We start from the raw sequence: 21,296 nt of genomic DNA, 5'->3' as shown, positions 1-21,296 counted from the left end.
ACTATTATGCCTAGACATCATTAGTTTTAATGTAATTTCCCTCTCTTTACTATGGTGTTATTTTATCATCTGGAATCACTAGTTAGAGCTCATCTGGATACTGTGGACAGAAAGATATCGCTGCTCTAGAGGCAGTTCAGAGGAGAGCAACCAGACTTATTCCAGGTCTGAAGGGAAAGTCCTACTGAGAGACTGAGGAGCTGAACCTTTTCACCCTGGAACAGAGGAGACTACATGGGGACTTGATTCAAGTCTTCAAAATCATGAAATCGACCACATCAAACCAGAGGAGCTTTTCCAGATCAGCAGGGACACACGCACCCGGGGACACAAATGGAAATTGGGCTTCAAGGCATTCGAGACAGAAAACAGGAGACACTTCTTCACACAGAGAGGCGTCACAATCTGAACAAACTCCCCAGCGATGTGGCTGAAGAGACAATTTGGGAACATTCAGAAACAGACTGGATAGGATCCTTGATCACTTAGATATTAATGGACACCAAACGAGCACGATGGAGCAAATGGCCTCCTCTCGATTGTAATCTTTCTGATGTTCTTACTAAATTCCCTTTCACATACATTTCCAGGTGAGAATAGACAGATGAGGAAGTGAATTAAGCAGATGAACAGGAGGATATAATAGTAGACGCTGATCATCAGGTATAAGTGGATAGTGTATTTTTCTGTAGGTTTTGCACTGTAGAGTTTGCTGCTGATGCTAATGAAGCTCAGCCAGCCCTTGGGCGATGCAAGCTTTCAACACATGCCGCTGCTCAGTTCTGTCAGAGACGGGTCTGTGGAGAGGAAAGCAAAAGTCTGTCTGTGTCTGTTGGTTTATATTGTACAATCACATACAGTACTCCCCTTTCATATTGCATTACTGGGTGTCATCTTTCCATGTGGATGCTCTTGGTGTGGGGGGCCTCCAGTTGTCTTACATGGGCCAATGCAAAACCAGCTGTACAGAGAATACTAGGACAGCATGCGTGTCATTGTAGACCACACTGGAATAAACGGGTAAAATGTATATGCTTTGTGTCCATTTGCAGCCATGGATGCTATTTTTTAACTAATGCATTTTTTTTTCTTTATAAACTTTAGAAATAATAATATTTTAAGTATGAATGCAAACATTTGTTTTTCCTGGTAGGTGTGTTGCATTTGCATCCAATTATAATGTGCCTGTTATTGCTTAAAACACTGCATGATGTATTTATTGTAATATAGAATTATCAATTTATCAAAAGATACATTACACGACTTATTTTACAGTAAACTGCTGTTAAACTTTATTATATTAAAGTTATTTATTTTACTTTTTAATTAGATTACATTTTTAATTTACAGGCCTTCAGTAAGTTTGCTTTGAAGGAACTGTTCTTCTGCCATTGAACAAAACAGACGAAAATGACAAAAACACTCGCCACCTTCCAGCATAAATGAGAGACCCTTATAGGACTGGAAATAAGGCCAGCCAGCACTTTTAGACGATGCTGCCATTAACTGATCTGACTGAAAAACCTCGGTATAAAAACTATATCAATGTGAAGTTATGAGTATTTTTTTAATTGAAGAAGATAATTACCATTGACTATGTAATATTTGATTATCCTGTTGCTTTGCAAAATGATTGTTATTAAAAACTATCAACTGGACAAACTGTAACGTTTAATTTATTCTTAGGAAAAAGAATAGACGTCTATAGACGTGTCTTAAGATGTCTTGAGACACGTCTCAACATGTCTCAAGACATCAAGACCTGGTGATCTCCGAGTATGTAGTGGGAAAAATAAAGCAGAAAAGGTATCGTCAAAGCAATTTCCCAAGGAAAGATGCACAGAAACTGAAGCATAATCAATGATCTCCTGCAAGTGGATCTGTGCAGCTCCTGTAGAGCCAGGAAATCATTTCTAAAACAACCTTTTCATGTAAACATTACTTTTATCAAAAACAATCTAAACGCAAATATAAGTCAAATTTCCATTTTCCCAGGAAAAGCCTAATCCAATGCAATGAAAGTGTCACACGGGACTTTTTCCCTGTACATTATTGTGGTTAAGCGTTTCCCTGACAATAAGGAGCCGTGGCCGAATCCAGGCCTGCTCCCGCGCCTCGCTGCCAGCTGCCAGGCAACAGCAGTGCTGATTCCCTGCACAGTGAGGAGGCGCTCCCTGCCTGCGCGCTCCCTGCCCTGTGCGTTTGGTCTAATGCTCGTTTGGGTCAAGCTGAAGAAGCCCTGCAGTTAATCTTGTGACTAAAATTAGCTCAATTCAGGGGTGTAATTTCTCAGGAATTGTTATTCTGGCATCCCGTCTGGATTCTGGATGTAATCATATTGGAGATCTTGTTTGTTTGTTCTTAACAATACATCAAGTTTGATGACCTGAATAATCTTTTTGGAAACACCCGATACCTTAACTTTTAACACTCTGTACAAAGTGAAGTATGGCCCCCTGTTCCCTTTGGCATGATCACAATGTTTGGAGAAGAACTCCTCGCCACACTCAGAGCTTCACACTAAAATGGGGCATCACCAACACTGGTACAATGATCAAAGTAAGAAGAACCACAGTGCTGCTGAAAGTCACCAATCAAACCCATTCTATAAATCCCACACCGGAGTCGGATGTTCCTGGTGCTGCAGTAACGATCACCAGAAAGAAGGAAAAAAACACCATCTGAATATACTGAAACCCCAAACAGCACTGCACTTTCAAAGTCTTTATTAAACAATGGTTTCAAGCTTTAAACAAAAGGATCCCGACCACAGGAAATATACATGTTCAGCTGAATACACTCTGGCAAGTAAATACACAGCATCAAACCGCCAGGCCAGGTCTGTGACCGACTGCGCAATGTGTCACTAAGTAATGAGGGAGGATTTAGCCGAGAGCGCGCTGCATCGAGGCATCGCGGCTACACGGCAGCGCTCCACAGCGCCCCTTGTCCCCCGGGTGCCGAGCGGCTTCACGGCACGGGCCTGCGAGTGAAGGCAAACCTAAAACACAAGAGCACCACACTGTGCAGCAGCCCCACGCGTGGAAATTAATACTGCCAGGCTGATTCAAAAGTAGTGGGTTTGTAAAGTTAATTAAAATTTCTTAAAAAAACTAAACGTTTACTGCTTTGGTCACAGACACACTGTTGCCGAAGGTTTGCATCCATGTTTAGGTGCTACAGTCACCCAGCTGGTTCAGACTGTAAGGCTGCGGATGAGTGCAAAGGCAGTAAGGCGACCGTGCCGCTCTGGCCCTCACTGCAGCGTGCGGAGGCGCGTCTCACACAGCGGGCGGGGCGTCGGGGTCGGGGTCGCCGCCGCCGGGGCCCAGGGGCATGGGCAGGACGTCCAGCTCATCCACCTGGGGCGCGGGGTGCAGCACCACCAGCTGGTCCTGAGGAATGTCCGCCGCAGCCGCGGCCAGGTTGGTGATGGACTTGCTCTTCACGCACTGGAAGTCCACATGCCGACTCTTCCCCTCCTCCTTCTCCCAGGACATTCTGATGAAGGGTCTCTGGACATAATTGTAGATCACCTCGGGCCGCCCCCCCGGCCTCTTCTTCACCTTCTCCTTGTAGGTGGGGTAACCTGCGTGTCAAAAACAGGGAGGGAAGCAGCCACATCGCCATTAGAAACCTGCCTGCATCCACTGAGCAGAGCGAGGCAAGGGGCACCCCACCTCCCTCCCCACGACGAACACAGACGTTAAAGAATAATGAGGAACGCACCAGCTGTACTGCTCCTCTACCTCATGTAGGAACAAGCAGGCAGTCTCGATGTCCTGCTTTCTAAATCGTGTTACTGGTGAATCATCAAACCGGTAAACTGCGGTTATCTTTCGAGTTAGAAGCACTGCCCAAAGGGAGGAGTTTTAGCACGCATCGCTGGAACGTATCGAAGACATTTGTCTATCAAAGCTGCCACTGGCCCTTGTGCCCGTCACTCAAACAGGAAGCGGAATGAGTTACGGGCACAAGGGCCAATGACATATGTATAAAATGTATAAAAGGTGACATCTGCACAAAGACTTCCTCTTTTTGCCCTTCGCCTTGGTTCGTCAAGACAGGCGATAGCTTCCGTGTTTGTGAATAAAAAACAGAAATTGTGTTTTTCAGCTGGCTGGTAGTACAAATAGTACCATCCACCCACCGATTCACTACAGTTGTGTGTTTTGCTTATTTGTTGTGCTTAAATTTTATTTAAATTTGCCACTCTGTTTTGTTACGTCTGCACCTCGGTTCATCTCAGCTTTCACATGACTACTCGTTGTTTAATATTAATAATATTATTATTCAGGCTAGTTCGCGGTGTTGGTTTTTGTCCACAGGACTTTTTGCTCCACAGCGAGAACGCACGCAGCGGCAGTAATAGTCGAGACTGGCCGCCCAGCCTAAGCCTCGGTCTGTCGTAAGAGACATTGCCCAAGAGCGGCTCCTCTGCCGGCTTGCGCCGGCACTACAGCCCGCGGCTGTGGCTGTAGGAGGTTTCGCTCTTCCAGTTGACTGGATTGAGCTCTGCCGCGCTCACTCATCCGTGTAGTGGTTCTGGTGTGTCAAGCCCCGCTTCGGCTTTGAGGGCCCTGTAAGGCCTGTACGGCCCACGCGGCGCTTGCAGTGTGCAGTGCTTTGTTCAGCACAATTCGGCGTTGCTTTGTGTTACAACCTCGGGACCTCCCGTGTTGTTGTCACAAAAGAAAAGGCACAACTTGGTAGAAGTGTTCCCTGGTTTTTCGACCCAGTGCCCCAGTGCAGTAACGTATGTGTAGTGCCCCTCCCCCACTGTGTTGTGTTGCATTGCGTCGCGTTGCCAGTGGATAGGCGCTTACAACAGCAACTCCCACTAGGCACTCTAGTGTTGCGAGGCAGTCTGGGGCAGTTGGACGGCACATGTCAGGGCCCTCCATATCAATGCCCTGGAATTACGAGCTGTGCTCCTCTGTCTCTGTCACTTTGCGCTTCACTTCTTGGCAGTCATGTTTTAGAGCGGACAGATAACACAGCGGTGGTTGCTTACATCAACAGGCAGGGAGGTCTGCAGTTGCACATACTATTTTGGCTAGTGCGTCGTCCACTTCTGTTGACGCAGCCTCAGCTGCGTTCCATCAGTGCAGCCCACCTCCCGGGCATCTCCAACACAGCGGCGGACCTCCTCTCTCAGGGAGGGCCCCCCGGTGTCGGAATGGCACCTCCACCCGCTGGTGATTCAGCAGCTTTGGAGCCGCTACGGCAGGGCAGAGGGGGATCTCTTCGCTTCGGCGGAGTCCACACATTGTCCCCTATGGTTCTCTCTTTGGAATCAAACAGGGACCCTGGGGCCGCACAGTCTCCTCTACGCATTCCCACCATTCCCTCTTCTCCCAGTGGTTCTGGAGAAGATCAGGCAGGAACGAGCGATAGTTCTGCTGATAGCGCCTCACCGTGGTACTCCTACCGCTGGCAGACTTTTCAAACTTGGTCTCATGACCCAGTTAATTGCCATATAGGTGTCATTCTGCAATTCCTGCAGAAGCTGTTGGACCAGGGCAACCCCGTCCACCCTCAAGGTTTATTTGGCCGCCATCTCCTCATGACATGTCAGGATTGATGGCGAGCCTCCGGGCTCTCATTTTTTGGTGGCCCAGTTTCTGAAAGGTGCGCAAGGCAGAGGCCTACCCGCTACACTACACCTGTACCCCACCATTGTACATAGTTCCTTTGCCAGCAGTCTGTGGCCCCGCCCTAGCTATGCTAGATGTGCAGGCGGCCACTGCTGCTGTGTATATAGTTCCATTATTTAATTGAACTATCCAGCAGTGGTATCCAGTCTGGTTAGCCTGCTGTAGGTTGAGCACAGGGTGTGAGACTGCACCCTGTGCTTATATGGTGTGGTCATAATATTGGCCCTGCTCCTAGCCCTGCTAGTAGAGCAGGAGGCCGCTATTACTAGGCTTCGCTGTAGGCACAAGGTTTTTTGTTGCCCCGTGGATAAACCATTCATTATTCTTCCAACTCCAGCTTGACTGCAGACTTCACGTCTGGGCAGCCCAGATGTGGCCCCAAGGGGCCCCTGTGGCTTCTATCATAGCGTTGGTACGGCTCCTAGTAGGTACGCCTCGGGGGAAAGCTCTCTTACCAGCTCGCTGCCTCCTCCCTTGCGATGGTTTGTTTATACTGTAACCCCCTCCCCCTTGGGCAGTGCTTCTTTTCTCAGATAACCACAGTTGAATACACACTCAGGTAACACTAGGACTAGACACTGGGTACTCCCAAGAAAAGTGCTAATTGGGAGCAGTGAAAGGAGCCTGCAGTGTCAAAGCCTCCCAATACTTGATAAGCAAACCATCTTATATATAGCTCTTCATTTACACATGCTGATACCGTGCTGAAGTGGTCACTGATTCTCCACCACTGCTAAAATATGAATATTTGAAACGTCTATAAGGGGACACAGAAGAGCTCTTTCCTTCCATGCAGAGGAAATCATGTTTTTTTCCTCCATTAAAAGCTTGTATCTGTAAGGGAACAATCCTGGAAGCAAGAGCCAGAAATACAGGCACATCATTTCACCCCTACAAAACCTCAGGAAAATGCTTATAGATATGATATGACCACACATAAGAAAACCTCAAGTACTTGTTCAACATAGATCATTCCAAACAAGGGAAAGCCTTACCTTCAATGCCTAATCGGATTTTCTTCAGACCCCTCTCTTTTAAAACTGATTTGGCAACATCTCTATTTTCTATATATTTGAAGAACCGATACAATTTTGTGCTGTAAATTACTGGAATGAAAAAAAGAGAAAAGTTAATGATTTGTAAACCTAAGTTCAATTCTAAGGTGTATTAAATTAAAACCATAAAAGTGAGAAGTCTTATAATTTTACAGTAAATACATTATAGCCCTTATTTTTTGTAAGTTTATTTATACTGAACAAAAACACAAACCCAACATGGAAAGTGTTGGTCCCATGTTTCATGAGCTGAAATGAAAGATCCAAGAAAATGTTCCATAAGGTCAAAAAGGATCTCTAAAATGTTGTGCACAAATGTGTTGACATCCCTGTTAGTGAGATTCCTCCTTTGCCGAGATCATCCATCCACCCGACAGGTGCGGCAAATCAAGAACTGATTAAACAGCGTGATCATTACACAGGTGCACCTTGTGCTGAGGACAATAAAATGCCACTGTAAAATGTGCAGGTTTGTCACACAACACAATGCCACAGATGTCTCATGTTTGGAGGGAGCTGCTGCCAGAGAATTGAATGTGAATTTCTCTACCATAAGCCACCGCCAACATCAGTTTAGACAATTTGGCAGTTCGTTCAAGCGGCCTCATAACCACAGACCATGTGACAACAGCAGCCCAGGACTCCACATACATCTTTTTCATCTGTGGGATAATCAGACCTGATGAAACTGTGGGTTCTCGCAACCGATACACTTCTGCACATCTCAGGGAAGCTCATCTGCAAGCTTGTCATCCTCACCAGGGTCTTGACCTGACTGCAGCTCTGGTGGACCAATTGCACACCCCCTCAAAACTTCATCCATAGACAAGGGCCTAATTAATTTATTTCAATTGACTGATTTCCATATATGAACTTGGTAACATCTTTGAAATTGTTGCATGTTGTGTTTATGTTTTTCTTCAGTATATTTCTCTGGGTATTACCACCGTTACATTAGAATATTTCCATAGTAAACTTCTTAATATGGAAAAGCTACATAAATATAACACTGAAAGCAGAAAATGCTGAAAGTTTACATCAAATACAGGTTTGTCTAGATTTAAAACTGAGTTAAAAGATTGTCAAGATGTCTAAATGAAGGGTAAACACATGAAAGTCAACCGAGACTCACTCTGTGAATATTCCTCCCCCATCTGCGGGGGATATTCTTCATCCCAGTCCACGACATCGTCGTCCGTCAGCACTACGATGTGACACTCTCTCTCCCCACTGTGCGCGCTGGCCACCATCAGTGGCAGGATCATCTCCTCCAGGTAGAACTCAAACTGCCGGCGTGCTCCATCGTTGGAGAGCTCGTGCATTAGTGCACCTACAGGCAAGCGGGGACAAATTAAGGTCAGCACGAGAGCCTGCTTCCAGAACACAGGAGAGAGAGAGGGGTAAATATCTACGAATGGCAACCCACACTTCAAGCTCCAGAACATCTGACAAATTGACTTTGACACTCTACATAACCGTAAATGGCATTTTAAAGCAATTCTGATACCAGCTTGTCCACATTCTCTAAAGTGCTGTGGTTCACGGTGTTAGTTTTGAGCTTCTTCCATGCAGTAGTTATTCCTCTATCCTTCAGTCTGTTTGGTAAAGAGAATCACAAAAACCATACTTACTCAGGTCTCGGCACTTTATAGTGCTATAGTCGAAGGAGATGCAGAGATAGTCACATGCCTCTCTCAGCTCTGGAATGGAGATTCCATCAGGGCAGCGGATTATCCCAGATTTATAGTAATCCTGCCAGTTAAGAAATGCACACAAAACAGTCAGCCATTACTGAAGCAGCATTACTCATAAACCTTTCCCTAAAAGCAAATGGCTGTACCGTCAATATTTTTTTTCCCCTTAAGTGCACAGATCTGCTTACAGCTTGAAAAACATGGAGATCAGTCACATATAAAGAAACAAGGCAGCACTCAATATTCAAGACGGATTCCAATTTAAATTAAAGAGCTATTAAAAGCTAACTTTCTTCAAGCTTGCAATTCTACATTTTTTATGTCTTCCCCTTTCGTCTCTAAAGCTTATAGCTGCTAAATTTGATTTAATGATCCCATCACATGTATAAAGCTAGCCCGGAGTCAACCACAAAGGCACTGACATCCTGTACATACATATTAATCTTAACCCAGTTTTTCATAGAACTCCCAAATGTGCACAAATACACAAATATAGGCACGAATGAAGAGATAATAATTTGAACATAAAACATTCAGTGTTTTAAGGAAAAAAACAAGCAAATATAAACTGAAAAACAATACCTTCTGTTGCTCCTATATTAGGTTTAGTATGTTCTGTGTGCGTCACCCGACGGCCGTGTGGCAATTGTACATAATGAAACAAATGAAAGCCATGGAATGGCAAACCGTATTAATAGCTAATCCTTGTAAATCTTTTTTTACGTAAGACTGCTCAGATAATCTGATAGGTGTACTGTACTATTATTACTTATTGTAAGACAGACATGGGAAAGGTACAGAAATGTGCTTTTAAAAGGTGAAAAAACCTTGCTGAGAGAAGTTCCATAAACACTGCGGTTTTCTTACAACACTAAAATTAAACCATAGATCTCTAATCATTACCCAAAAAAGCTTCACCGCCAATTAAACACTTGAATTTAATAAAACCATGTTGCTGTCCCTAGAAAAGCAATGATTCGTGAATTTGACAGTTTAACAATTTATGTATGCCTATTTAAGAAATGCACAGCATATATTTTAAATTGTAAAAGGTTCAGTGGAGATTGCACATGTAAGCAAATATACCCACTCCTCTGAAATCAGGCTTGAGAACATAAATGTATTTTAATAAGCCTAAGGTTTTTTCCAGACACATAACTAAACCAAAAAGTAAATTAAACACTAACATTGTTTTAGCTGTATATGTATTCAAATTGTCAACCAGCATTATCTCAAATGTTATAAAAATGGAAACAACAAGAACACAAGTATGCAGACATCTACACACCAAATCATGAAAACCAGGAATCGCATTCTAACAGGAAACTTGACAAATGAGCACAATCAAAATATTCAGTCCCTTGATTACTTGATTAGCTACACCTGAACTCTATGCTGCCTTATATCACAGTAGAATCAATTCCCTGAACAATAACAAGTATGAATGAAGGGGGGTGGGGGGTGGGTGGAAGTTGCCTATTGTGTTTATTAGTTTATTAGGGAATGTCTTTTATGTAGTTGCATGAAAAGAGCACACACCAGGTTAATTTTACTGTACATTATTTAGCAGATTAATTCTGCCTACAGAGCAAAAACATTTGATCCCATATTTGATCATGATTCTAATTAAGCATTCACTTCATCTGAAAGTTTTATACATAATAAAACAGTGCGTCTCGTCTATATAGTACCTTTGTTATAATTTATTTTTTTATTAACCCACCTTACTTTTAATAGACATTGAAACTAGTTTACAAGTTGTATTCTGAATCCATCATATAAATACATTTTAAAAAGCAAATGTCTGCTTCAAATAGGCTGCTGAAAGTTCAAAAGTGACCTTGTAAAACTTTAAATGGGAATAGCCCAAGTCAGTAAAGCCACCAAACAGATCAAAACAACTGCAAATGTAAAGGAAACGTACATTTAAAAGCATCCTTACCAGAATAGCGCGAAACACAGTCGAGCTGATTCCTTCTGCTACCTCAAATTCTCCTTTCTCATTGGGACGTGTGAAATTGTGTTCCCTTCCGGATCCAAACATTCTGTAACAATTGAATGACATGTACACAATTAAGGATTGTACTGGAATTCACCCATCCACCACTCAATGGCAACTGGCAATAATACATTGCATTGCATATGCCATAACAAGCATCTACAACACAATTATTACAATATTGACACATTTCCTAAAATTGTATTGGATTATTTCTACTTAGTTAAAAAAAAAAAAGCAACACATAGCTCAGAGAAGAAATTAGAGAGGCTAACATTTTTAGCTTTTCCTCATTCTTAATTGAAAACATAGTATTGTTATAAAACACTGGATAGTGTATTAAATTGAAGCAAACTGCTGTATTAAATGGAAGTGTAGTTGCACACTGGGTTAATTCAAACATTCCCATACACTTTAAATATTAGCAACAGGAATGTTTTCTCTGGTTGACTGTTCACGTGGAATACCGATGCCTCAGACACAATTACAAAACCACGGAATTGAAAGTGAATACAGTATATAAAAATGGGGTTTAAATGCATCTCACAGAGTAGACAATAAAACAAATAAACGTAAGAGGATTTGTTGTACCTGCCAAGCATAGTGTTAGGCTGTGCGGTAAAGATAGAGGGGTCCACCACGAATCTAGTGTTGTCCACAATGAGCGTCACCCTCTCTGAGGTCCTCATGTTGCGGGCACCCTCCTTCGCATTCTCATAGACGAATACCATCTCGCCCACCCCCACGCTCTTGCAGTTGCCCTCCGAGCTGGACAAGCTGCTGTTCCTGCTGCTGATGACCCCACTACTGCTGGAGCCATTCGGGGAGGCTTTCTGAGGCCGGGGGCTGCTGGGCCGCGAAGAGGAGTTGAGATCTCGTTCTCGATCTGGAAGTCCAAGGCAAGAGGCAATTCAGTCTTCGCGATATACTGACGCTCTATTTGGGGGTGGGGTGGGGGTTTGGGGGGCGGGGTTGTGGGTCTGCCATCTGTCTGCAGATATCCCTTGTCTTGCCAACCTGCCAAATTGTACGATGGCTGTTCTCAGAGTGGCCTCTTTCTGACCAGCATTGCCCTTTTTGTTATGTACTCACCCCATCTTGCTTAGAATTTTAGCTATTACTACATTTAAAAGCTGTCAGAAAATATCTAATGAATTCTTTCTGTATAGATTTTTTTTATTTTTTTATTTATGGCTTATTACCCTGAAGTCATTTATTTTTAAGCACTTTCTTTAGAATGTTTTTTTTTTCTCCTATGCCCCACAGTTTTGTGACTCATTGTTAAGCTCTTGCAGGCTGTGTGCACAATGAAAAGGCACCTAATGGATTAATGGCTTAGAGGTACGGGTGAGAAAATGCCATCTGAGTCAGAGTAATATTTGTCACCATGAAAGGCTACATTCATGATAGAAGATCTTACTCCCTAAAACACCAACCAGATGCTGATAACACTAAATTGTTAATTCACCAGAACTAGCCTTTATAAAGCGAGACTGATTCATTACAGTAGCAATGATCGAGACTAGCATCTTAAGGCAGCACTTTGTTTAAAAATACAATCAATACTAGAACATAAAAAGGCAATGAGGGGGAGGATACTGCCAAGATAGTGGCCAAGTTCAAAACTGGCACTGCATTACAATAACATGAATTACTATATTTGGGGGAATAAAATAAACTGATTCTTGCCCTGCCAGTTATATAAACCAGTGAAATCTGTATCACTACGAAACAGTGATGTTATAAGGAAAGTTTCTTTGCAAGGTTTCCTAAAGACACCTTCTCGTTACAATAACCTTTGATCCTCTGTGAGTTTCATTATTCATTAAAAGCTATACCTATGAATACAAATACAAAGCAAAATACAGCTCATTAGCAGTGTGGAAAACGCAGTACAGAAATCTTCCTGTAACAGTGTAAGCCTGAGGGTAGTCATATAACAATTATGCATGCATTGCACCAGAACTGCATTGTACTGTATGCAAACTGGAATCGAGTTGAGGAGGAAGGGTACATCAGGAGTTTAATTTCACAATCTATTATTCTGAACTTTTATCTGAGCTGCAGCCATAAGACAGCAACACAATACATCTGGGGTGAGGGGTGGATAGTCGGATTTAATGCCAGGCAATACCAATAGACTGTCTGCAATTAATTCAATACCTTCTGTATTATACAGGTTTTCAGGCCTTTTCACATGTGCGATTGCATGGACTAATTGAACTATTATTTATTGCGTCTGGATATTTTTTTTAAATGACATTCCAGAAAGAAAAAAGAAAACTACAAACAGAGAAGTTTCTTTTTATCATTAACATTATTATTCATGACTTTCGGAATTAAATTAACTGTTCTTGACAGCTGATGGGGAGGACTTGATCATAAGTGAGTACACTGCATCCATAGAGAAGGTATTGCAATGAATTAGCTCATACAAGCAGTTTTAAGCACCCACCAATGTTGTGCTGTCGAGTAGGGGAAGTGACATTTCTGATGCAGGGGGTGAGTTGGCTCTCTCCCCTCTCGTGTGAGGAATCCCGGGATCTGTCACTGGACCTGCGGCGGTCCCTGGACCGGTCACACCCTCCACTGGCACCATGGAGACTCATCTTCACCAGATCAGCTTCTAGTTTAGAAGCACGTGATTGGGCACTGAAGAAAATACAAAAAATTATTAAACCAAAACAAAAATATTCAGACACACATACATACACACACGTTTTGCACTGCACTTTATTAATGTCTGAAAATGTCTGATACAGAAAACATTAGTACAAACCTGCAGTATTCTTAACTGCCCTGTGCGACAAAAATCACTTATTAGTGCCGAGTATCAGGGATATCAATAAAAATACTTTTTTAATTCCCTGTGGTTGCAAAAGCAAGTAAAAAATCTATTTAGCTGAATTTGTTTGCAAAATGACCCAGTGACTGTATTCAAGGCCTAACTGTACAACGCTGGGGGCTACAGAATGCACCACAATACAAAACCCATAAATCAACAGCACAGTCAAGTTGTCTTTGATGTGCCCTCTCCCTTTTAACTCAACCTAGACTGTCCTATGTAGGTGAACACACCATAGTGGCTAGATTCTTCCCTGATGGATTCAAAGTACACAGTTCTACATTATGAGCAGCTGTGTGATATCCCAGAGTCTACATGCCCCCCTGTATTCATACCACATCGTTTAATTGACAATGTTCTTGCGTTTTACATTCAAGCATCAATTTAAGACATTACTTTAATATATAAACCAGAGCTTTCATTAAAGGTTATGAGCACCAGATAGTAAATGACCCACAATTATGATAGTTATGAACTTAGGTATACCCACTTAGGTTACTTTCCACAATTTATTTTTGGATCTTTAAGAAAAACAAAACAGCAATGTGGGTGGGTACACAATACTTACTACTGTAAAACATTTTAAGTAATATTAAAGTATAAGAAGTGTGTGTGTTGGGGGGGTTCTCCCACTGCAATATTTTACTTAGTTAAGGTACTTGATAAATACATAAATAAAGTCGTTTATATGGTGATAATATTCACTATGAAGAGGCCAACAGGTGAATCATATGCAATAATGGGAAATGAGAGGATGAGAATTTAATTGTTTTACATAATCATCTCTCTGAAGATGTGCCAGGATACACGTGGTACATAAGATTGGGGATTTTCCTCAAACCATTTAATATCTAAGGTTTTATTTTTTGTACCAACCTAAATTAACATCAGTCCCTTCTTCTACAGGATTTATTCTTGACTGGCTTTAGGTCATAGTAGTCTATAGGTCTGAAACACCATTAACATGACCTTATGTTTTACAGCCATTGAATACAAACACACACTTAACAAATGGCAAAGTAGTGAACAGTTTAAAAACATAACTGTGGTCCTTTATGGCCCAGTAGAAAGACAAAATCCAATCATGAATCCAAGCTAATTATGCATCATTATTTTCAATCAGGTACAGAAGCAGCAGGGATGAAATTTAACAATGTCCACCCAACTGCAATTGGTCATTTTTACAATTTATGATATTCTTGTTTTCTTTTTAAATCAGCTGTACCTAATGTACTGCCATAAAACAACATAAATGACTTCTAGCAATACAGACAGTGCCGTGCAGGTCCAGAAAGCAATTAGGTTCCCATGCAAGGTCTTATTTCAGCACACTGGTCCAAGTCACTACCTGCTGTGTTGCTATGAAGTACAAAACCTTCTTCTGCAGTAATATGACACCTACACAGGAACGGACACATCTTTGGTCAAAATTTAAAGTCTCACTGAAACAGAACTATTTTATATTTCAGTAGACACTTGACACGACCTGGAAATAAAACAATGTTTGGAGGTGTGGGGGAGTAAACTGACGAATCTAATTAACAGTACACAAAGCATTTAAACTTGACAGGAATTAAAGAAGAGCCAATCAAAACATTCAACTACAGTAACATTTGGGCTTAGTTACTTATTGGCTGAAATAAAGAGTATCCAATTTACTATTACACCAGTGCTAAAGACAGTGAGGCATGAGAGTTTAAACAGCTTGCAGAATAACCCATCTCAGACATTGTGCTATACTGATTGACACAGGAACATCCCACTTCCACACACAAAGGGAAATGCAGGAACCGGAGCAGCGATTTATGAAACAAAGAACTGAAAGAAGTGAGGAAGTGCAATTCACTCTGTAACCAAACAAATACGCATACGGAATGGAAAACGTGCTTTAATTAGGTATTCACACCAACCAACACCCAACTGGGTTATTGACATAATTACAGTGGAGATAAAATAAATATGTGCAACCTGGCAATCTTAGAGACAGACATCCTGAAAGGTTTCCATTTACATGATCAAAGAGCAATCCCAGTTGCCTCTTCACTAGTAATTTAATGAATCAATAAAGTTTATTCACATAAGCATGTCAACCACTGACTACAGAACAGAACTCAAGAACCGTGCAAGTTTACCTAAACAGCACACCATAAACAAGCTCAAATCAGGGTCATGAATAGAACCCAAATTCCCCCTACACTATATTCATCCATAATTATAGGATGGCATTCAGACTCTCAGGTAAGGAAATGCACATCCCTTCAAGGAATATAAAATCCATTAAAAAAAAAAAATCAATAGTTTTAATTGCCACTTAATATTCACAGAATACACAATTGTCTTTGTTTAAAACATTACAAGACAGAACAGCAAGAATGCAGAGGTTAATCTTCAGCGGTATAATATGGACATGCCCTCTAAAATAAGACACTAGCTGCCAGCAGAGCAACTGTATTAAATCCGAGAGGAATCATACACTTGTACTAGATTAACACTTCTGTGCAAAAACTTTTAAATGTAAATGTTACAATTTCAACATAGGATTTTACACACACTAGAATCCCCTTCTTTCACGAGACTAATTCAATTTTTTTTCAGGAAGTGAAGCAAAAACAATTAAGACGGCAAATGCAATACCTACCCGTCTGCCTTGCATGGTAGGTTAAAGACAAAGCAACATGGGATGAACTGGGGGATGAAAGCACAAAAGACTTGCGCTCCTCCGAACAATGAAGCCTTGGAAGCCGGCTCAGCATCCTTGGGCATTACTTTCAAAGTTCAGCATATTTGTGATACCCCGTTACCATTCTGTCACAGTTCTCAGCCTTCAGCACCATTGCCAAAGCAGACCAAAAACCTATTTAAGTGCACAACCAGGAAGAAAAAAAGAATAGAAAAGGCAGCCACATTAAAAGCCATTCAGTTCAAGCAGCGAGACCCGAAGGAATAAAGGCAAATCATTTTTATCCCAGGCAGTGAGTCAGACGTGTGGAGTGCAGAGCTGGTGACGTATTTTGACCCCCACAGCCTCCTGCGAGCTGCTTCCCAGCTTGCAATCACTCCATCTCTAAGCAGCAGAATCAAGTGGATGATGCAAGGAGCCCAGGCTTGAGCAAAAGGGATAAAAATGGGAAGGGAAAACAGGAGCGCAAGCAGTTCCTCTGGCTTGCTGCCAAGCCTCGTCTTTGCAGCCATTCCTCTGCCTGCGTGTTGGCAGCAGCGTCTATCAATTTGCTATAAAATATTTAAAAGATGGCCGCCCACTCTCCTCAGCAGAAACAAAATATATATATATATATATCTCAAGGAGGATTAAAATAGGACTCTTCCAATTTCTTTTCACGACGGAGAAGGTGGGGTACCTGGGTCTGGAAGGTATAGAACCTGCAGGTTTTTCTTTTGTTTCCTTCAAATTCTACAATCACATTTGCTTTAACCTACGTTTTTCTACAAAATGTAAAAAATATATAAGATGAGTCAATACATATGTCAGTTGTTATTGTTTTATCTTCTTATCTGGAGGACAAAAAAAACCTTTGTAAACCCTTATATTTTAAATATCTGTGGGATACATTAAATTTGTAAATCCCCGACTTGCTTCTATTATGTAAGTGTAATGGTCTGATGAAGTACATTTTGGAAAGCAGATTACTATTCTATTCTCAGAAATGTACAATTTTGTAATGCTTTCATCAAATCCAATAAAATAAATAAATACATTGCTTCAACTGCATGTTATATGACCTTAACAATAAACTTAGTCAGGTTGGCAGACATTTAAAAAATAACAGTACAAAGACTATCTAAAATAAAAAAGGAAAATCAAAGTGTATTGTCATCAAAAACATAGAAAAGTTCAACAGCAACACTGCTATAAAATAGAGCTAAAACTATGTTGCTGATTTCAGAGTTTTTAATATTACATTTATTGTGGATACTGTGCATATTGCTTTTCTCTTTTGCTTGCTTTTTCAATTCAGATATTCAATTCTTTAGTTTTTTCTCCACTAGTTTAGCACTTCTTTACCTCATGGTCATGTATTCTTACCAGCAGCATGTCATGTTCTGTAAATATCCTTTATAGTCTTGCATATGGCTTTTTATTCTTCGTTAACCGAAGACAAGTGGCACACTAACTAATATGGAATCACCTTCCCTGTGGCATTTACTTTAACTCTATGCTTAAACAACCTTTTAACCCTGCTCTGGTACCATGACAAAAATTACATTGACAGTACCACTGGGGTGGGATCACAGAGACCCCATGGTACCACAGCAGGCTTAAAAGTGGTTATTAGGAGGCACCTCTTGAAGCTTGCTTGAACACTTGAAATACATTGGAAGAAATGTGATTTCTTAATCTACTGGAAGAAAACACAATGCCAAAAAGTGGTGCAGAAATCAAACCATTACATTTCCTTCAATTCTAATCAGGTTCCATTTTTGTGTTATTTGAATACAAGGACAAGAATAATATTTAGCCTGACACTCGAATTGTACAAGGCATTGGTAAAATATATCAGTATTACAAGTCTCCTTATACAATACATCAGTGCACACAATGTTTCAATAAATGCGAAGAAAACACCAGGCTGGAGGACAAGTAAACCATAAAAATGTTAAACCACGTACAATAGAAATGCCTGAAGGAAGTGTTTGCAGATCACAAATTTGTCAGTCGCTAATTATGCTTTGTGAACATTATGCTTTATTTGCGTTTTTTTTTTTTTTTTTATCCACATAACGCCTCTGCTAGGGTATTTGAATTACAGATACATGAAACACTCGGCCAATTTACATGGATACAGATCGATCAGGCATTGTAGTAACAAATAAGAAACTAAAATCAATAGGATCAAATAATTTCAGTCTTGTGCAAAGAGCCGGAAAAAGGTTTTGCAAAATCAACAGATATATGGTGACAGAGGCAACTCAAATAAGAGTGTTCAAAGAAGATTATATTAAATTAGACCTTTATAAGATGCAAATAAAGGACCAAGGCTATTTAAAACTCTGGACAAAGACTGGTTGCAGAAGACACATAGAAATATCTACTCATCTGCCAGTCAACAATGAATTGTAATTTTTGTACAGTGTTGGGTGTCTGGGACACTGATGAAGAAGGCTTTTTCCATTGTTAAACTCTTTGTGTTAATATTGGAAGAAAATAAAAGAACAAATTCATAACAAGCAGCTTTTGCTTCTCCAGCTTAAATTCACAAAAATGTACATCAAAGTAAATTTCTACTAAAAGAATTCAGATTAGCACATATCACCACCTATTGATAAAAACATGAATAATGTAAAAACTCAGTGCTGTTTTAGGACAAAAACCATTGTCCACCTTCCCCCAGATGCTCCTATAGATTGTCTTATTAAATTCACAGGTAAATTCTATGTTGGCTGGTATTCAATGGGGAACATCGACTTGCCATTGAAGCAATTCCAGTTCAAATGATCCGAGGTCAGGAATGATTCATTGAGTAAACAAACAAAACAGTTACACCGTGTTCTAGTGGAGGGCAATTAATGCTTTTACGACTATGACCACTATTTGTTGACAAAAATTCCAAACTAAAATTAGTTCTAAAAACAGAACCCATTTAATATCAATTCTGCAAACACAACTAACTATCGGGGCTGTGAGAACAAAATCCAGACTACACTGTACAATAAACACAGAGTACAACTATACAAGTACAATACCCGTTAAATCAGTCTCTCTAGTTCAAGAGAATTTGATTGGTCAGCTTCAGCAGGGCTTGGCTTTCTGGGAACTGAGCCACAACTGCCAACAGGAAACTTCAGGCACTACTAGGCCAATCAGATATAAATCATTTCATTGTTTTGATTTTATTAATTTATGCCCCAACCTTAAAAGCAGTTAAAAATGTGTTCACACATTAAAAGTTACTTATTTCTATATAATTTGATATGCTGTATAAAAAATAAAAAGCAAAAAATAAATCTCAACCTTAAATTTGCAAAGTGCATATAGGTCTTCAGGGAAAGACTATTTTTTGATACTTTTGTTCAATGTATTAAGCTACTCTCAACAATGGACATTGGCAGCACACTTATTTTGCTTTAACGGATATAAAAACATACACATTAAGAGTAGCTCAATCTAATTTTCGATGCTTGTTAATGTCATCCACCCAACACCTGTCTAGGACCTTTATTTAACATGTCCAAAATCCAACTCCACATCACAGAGACCCTAAACTATGACACTGTTCAGCCAAAGCAAAATAAACAGTCAACAAACAAAGTGACTGATATAAATCAACAACACACACGACCTTAACGTTTAGTAATTTAAATGAACACGCCAAGATAAAAGGAAGAAATAAACACAGTTGGTAAAACATGCAGCGCATTAATAGAACAGTTTCAGGTTGTCCACCTCCATGATGGACAGACTATGTGCTAGAGACGCTCACCTGGCGTGTCTGCAGAGCTTGCGTGGGCGGCTGTTGGCTCGGCGCTCCCAGTTCTCCGGATCACTCGAGTTGCTGTCATAAGTGTGAGGCCGTGCTGCCATCCCCCGCACATCTGCGTGCAACCCGCTTCACCGCACTGCGCTCGTCACCTGGCACAGAGGACAGCAGCCCGTTAAAGCGCCGCACAGCACGGCAGCCCTTTAAACACACGGCGGTGCACTGAACTGCGGGCAGGCCGTGCGCTGCTGCTGCAACGGCAACTAAACACTCAACACAAGTTCACTTCAGCTCGTACCTTTACGACTCAAATATACACGGATTTGCCGTCATAAATGCCGCTGTGGTCATTATATTAACATTTCAGCTTAACTATCTAGGCCACGTACACTAACTTAAATGTTTACATCTTAAAATATGACAAAGCTAAATGTAATGGTACTATATTGAGATTGAACTGATACATCGGTAAAATAGTTAGCGTTACGTGCTACATCGTGTGTTAAAGTATCAATGCATCACAGCATTAACTTCCTTTACACTGTATTTCATTAAAGCTGTTAAACCGAGTAAACAGTCCGCACAGATGATTAACAATAAATATGAACTAAACTCAGTCATAGACGGTATTTACAGCACAGGCAGTCCAGTCAGGATGACGGGCTTTGTACACAAAACAAGAATGACTTCTTACCGTTTGTGGGCTAGAGCACATAACCGTGACCACTGAGTCTGCGTTTCAAATAAAAGTTAATTAAAATAACAGCACTTGAGCTGCATCTCAGTCGCCTTTCCGCCGGACCGCGCAGCCACTTCCTCCTCCGCGACCAGGCCCTGCGACCGAACTCTCGCGAGATCTGCGGCCCGTCTCCATGGGCCCCGGCCAGCGGGTTCTCGCGATATCTCTGCGGCTCTGCGAGACCAGCTGGACCCGGCGGCTGCTGCGCAGACTCCAAACCCGAGTCGCCGATTACTGAAGCGGGACGTCCCGGAGCTGATTCACGGGCCGTGTCGAGGCTAGATGGGAGTCGAGCCCGGAAAGGTCGATTGCCGAATCTGTTTCGTCCCAAATCCGGGAGTGGATTCTGTTCTTGTAGTCGACAGACACCAGCACTGCCGTGGACTCCATTGATGAGAATGATGCATACTAATAACAATAATAACTGTAAACACTTGTATCATAAAATACATTTACATTACATTGCATTACAAAGTACATTGTGTATACATTATTATTGAATATGTATACGTATGTTTGGTAATATATAGGTTAGTGTCTGTGATAGTTTGTACATAAGCATTTGTAGCACAATGTAGTTTAGGAGTTGGCCTAGTATGCCTTCCTGACAGTATGTGACAGTAAATATGGCAGTAGTATAAGACAGGACGTTATTTCGAGCTATCTATAAATGTATGTCACATATATTTTAATGAAATCTGTAAATTCAGTTAAATGAGATATCTCACATTTATTTTTAGATTTCTCTAGAGGATTTAAAGCTATCTTGAAATATTGCCTCCAAGGACCCCAAAACTTAGAACAATAACTGCTAATAGATTGTTGTTACCATTATAGTTACAATTGAACACTAATAGTTAACCATATATT

At 41.1% G+C, this 21,296-nt stretch overlaps 1 protein-coding gene across 2 annotated transcripts; it reads right to left on the bottom strand.

Moving 5' to 3' along the window:
- Positions 1–2,709: 2,709 nt before the first annotated feature.
- On the bottom strand, positions 2,710–20,537 carry LOC136747539 (BTB/POZ domain-containing protein 10). 2 transcript variants are annotated; one of them, XM_066700423.1, is made up of 9 exons: positions 20,382–20,537; positions 19,691–19,839; positions 12,861–13,057; positions 10,997–11,291; positions 10,349–10,451; positions 8,344–8,464; positions 7,845–8,042; positions 6,653–6,763; positions 2,710–3,589 (listed from the first exon to the last, which is right to left on the bottom strand). In XM_066700423.1, exons 2-9 carry the CDS (start codon positions 19,789–19,791, stop codon positions 3,282–3,284), a joined length of 1,434 nt encoding a protein of 477 aa, XP_066556520.1. In that variant the 5' UTR covers positions 19,792–19,839; positions 20,382–20,537; the 3' UTR covers positions 2,710–3,281. The 2 variants fall into 2 exon arrangements, with proteins under 2 accessions (XP_066556520.1, XP_066556519.1); XM_066700422.1 differs by lacking the exons at positions 19,691–19,839; positions 20,382–20,537 and adding an exon at positions 15,889–16,045.
- Positions 20,538–21,296: the final 759 nt, after the last annotated feature.

Source organism: Amia ocellicauda, chromosome 4 (assembly GCF_036373705.1).
Source record: "Amia ocellicauda isolate fAmiCal2 chromosome 4, fAmiCal2.hap1, whole genome shotgun sequence".
NCBI classification, from domain to species: Eukaryota; Metazoa; Chordata; class Actinopteri; order Amiiformes; family Amiidae; genus Amia; species Amia ocellicauda.
The sequence above is the reverse complement of the archived record's forward strand: the minus strand, read 5'-3'. Positions and strand labels throughout refer to the sequence as shown.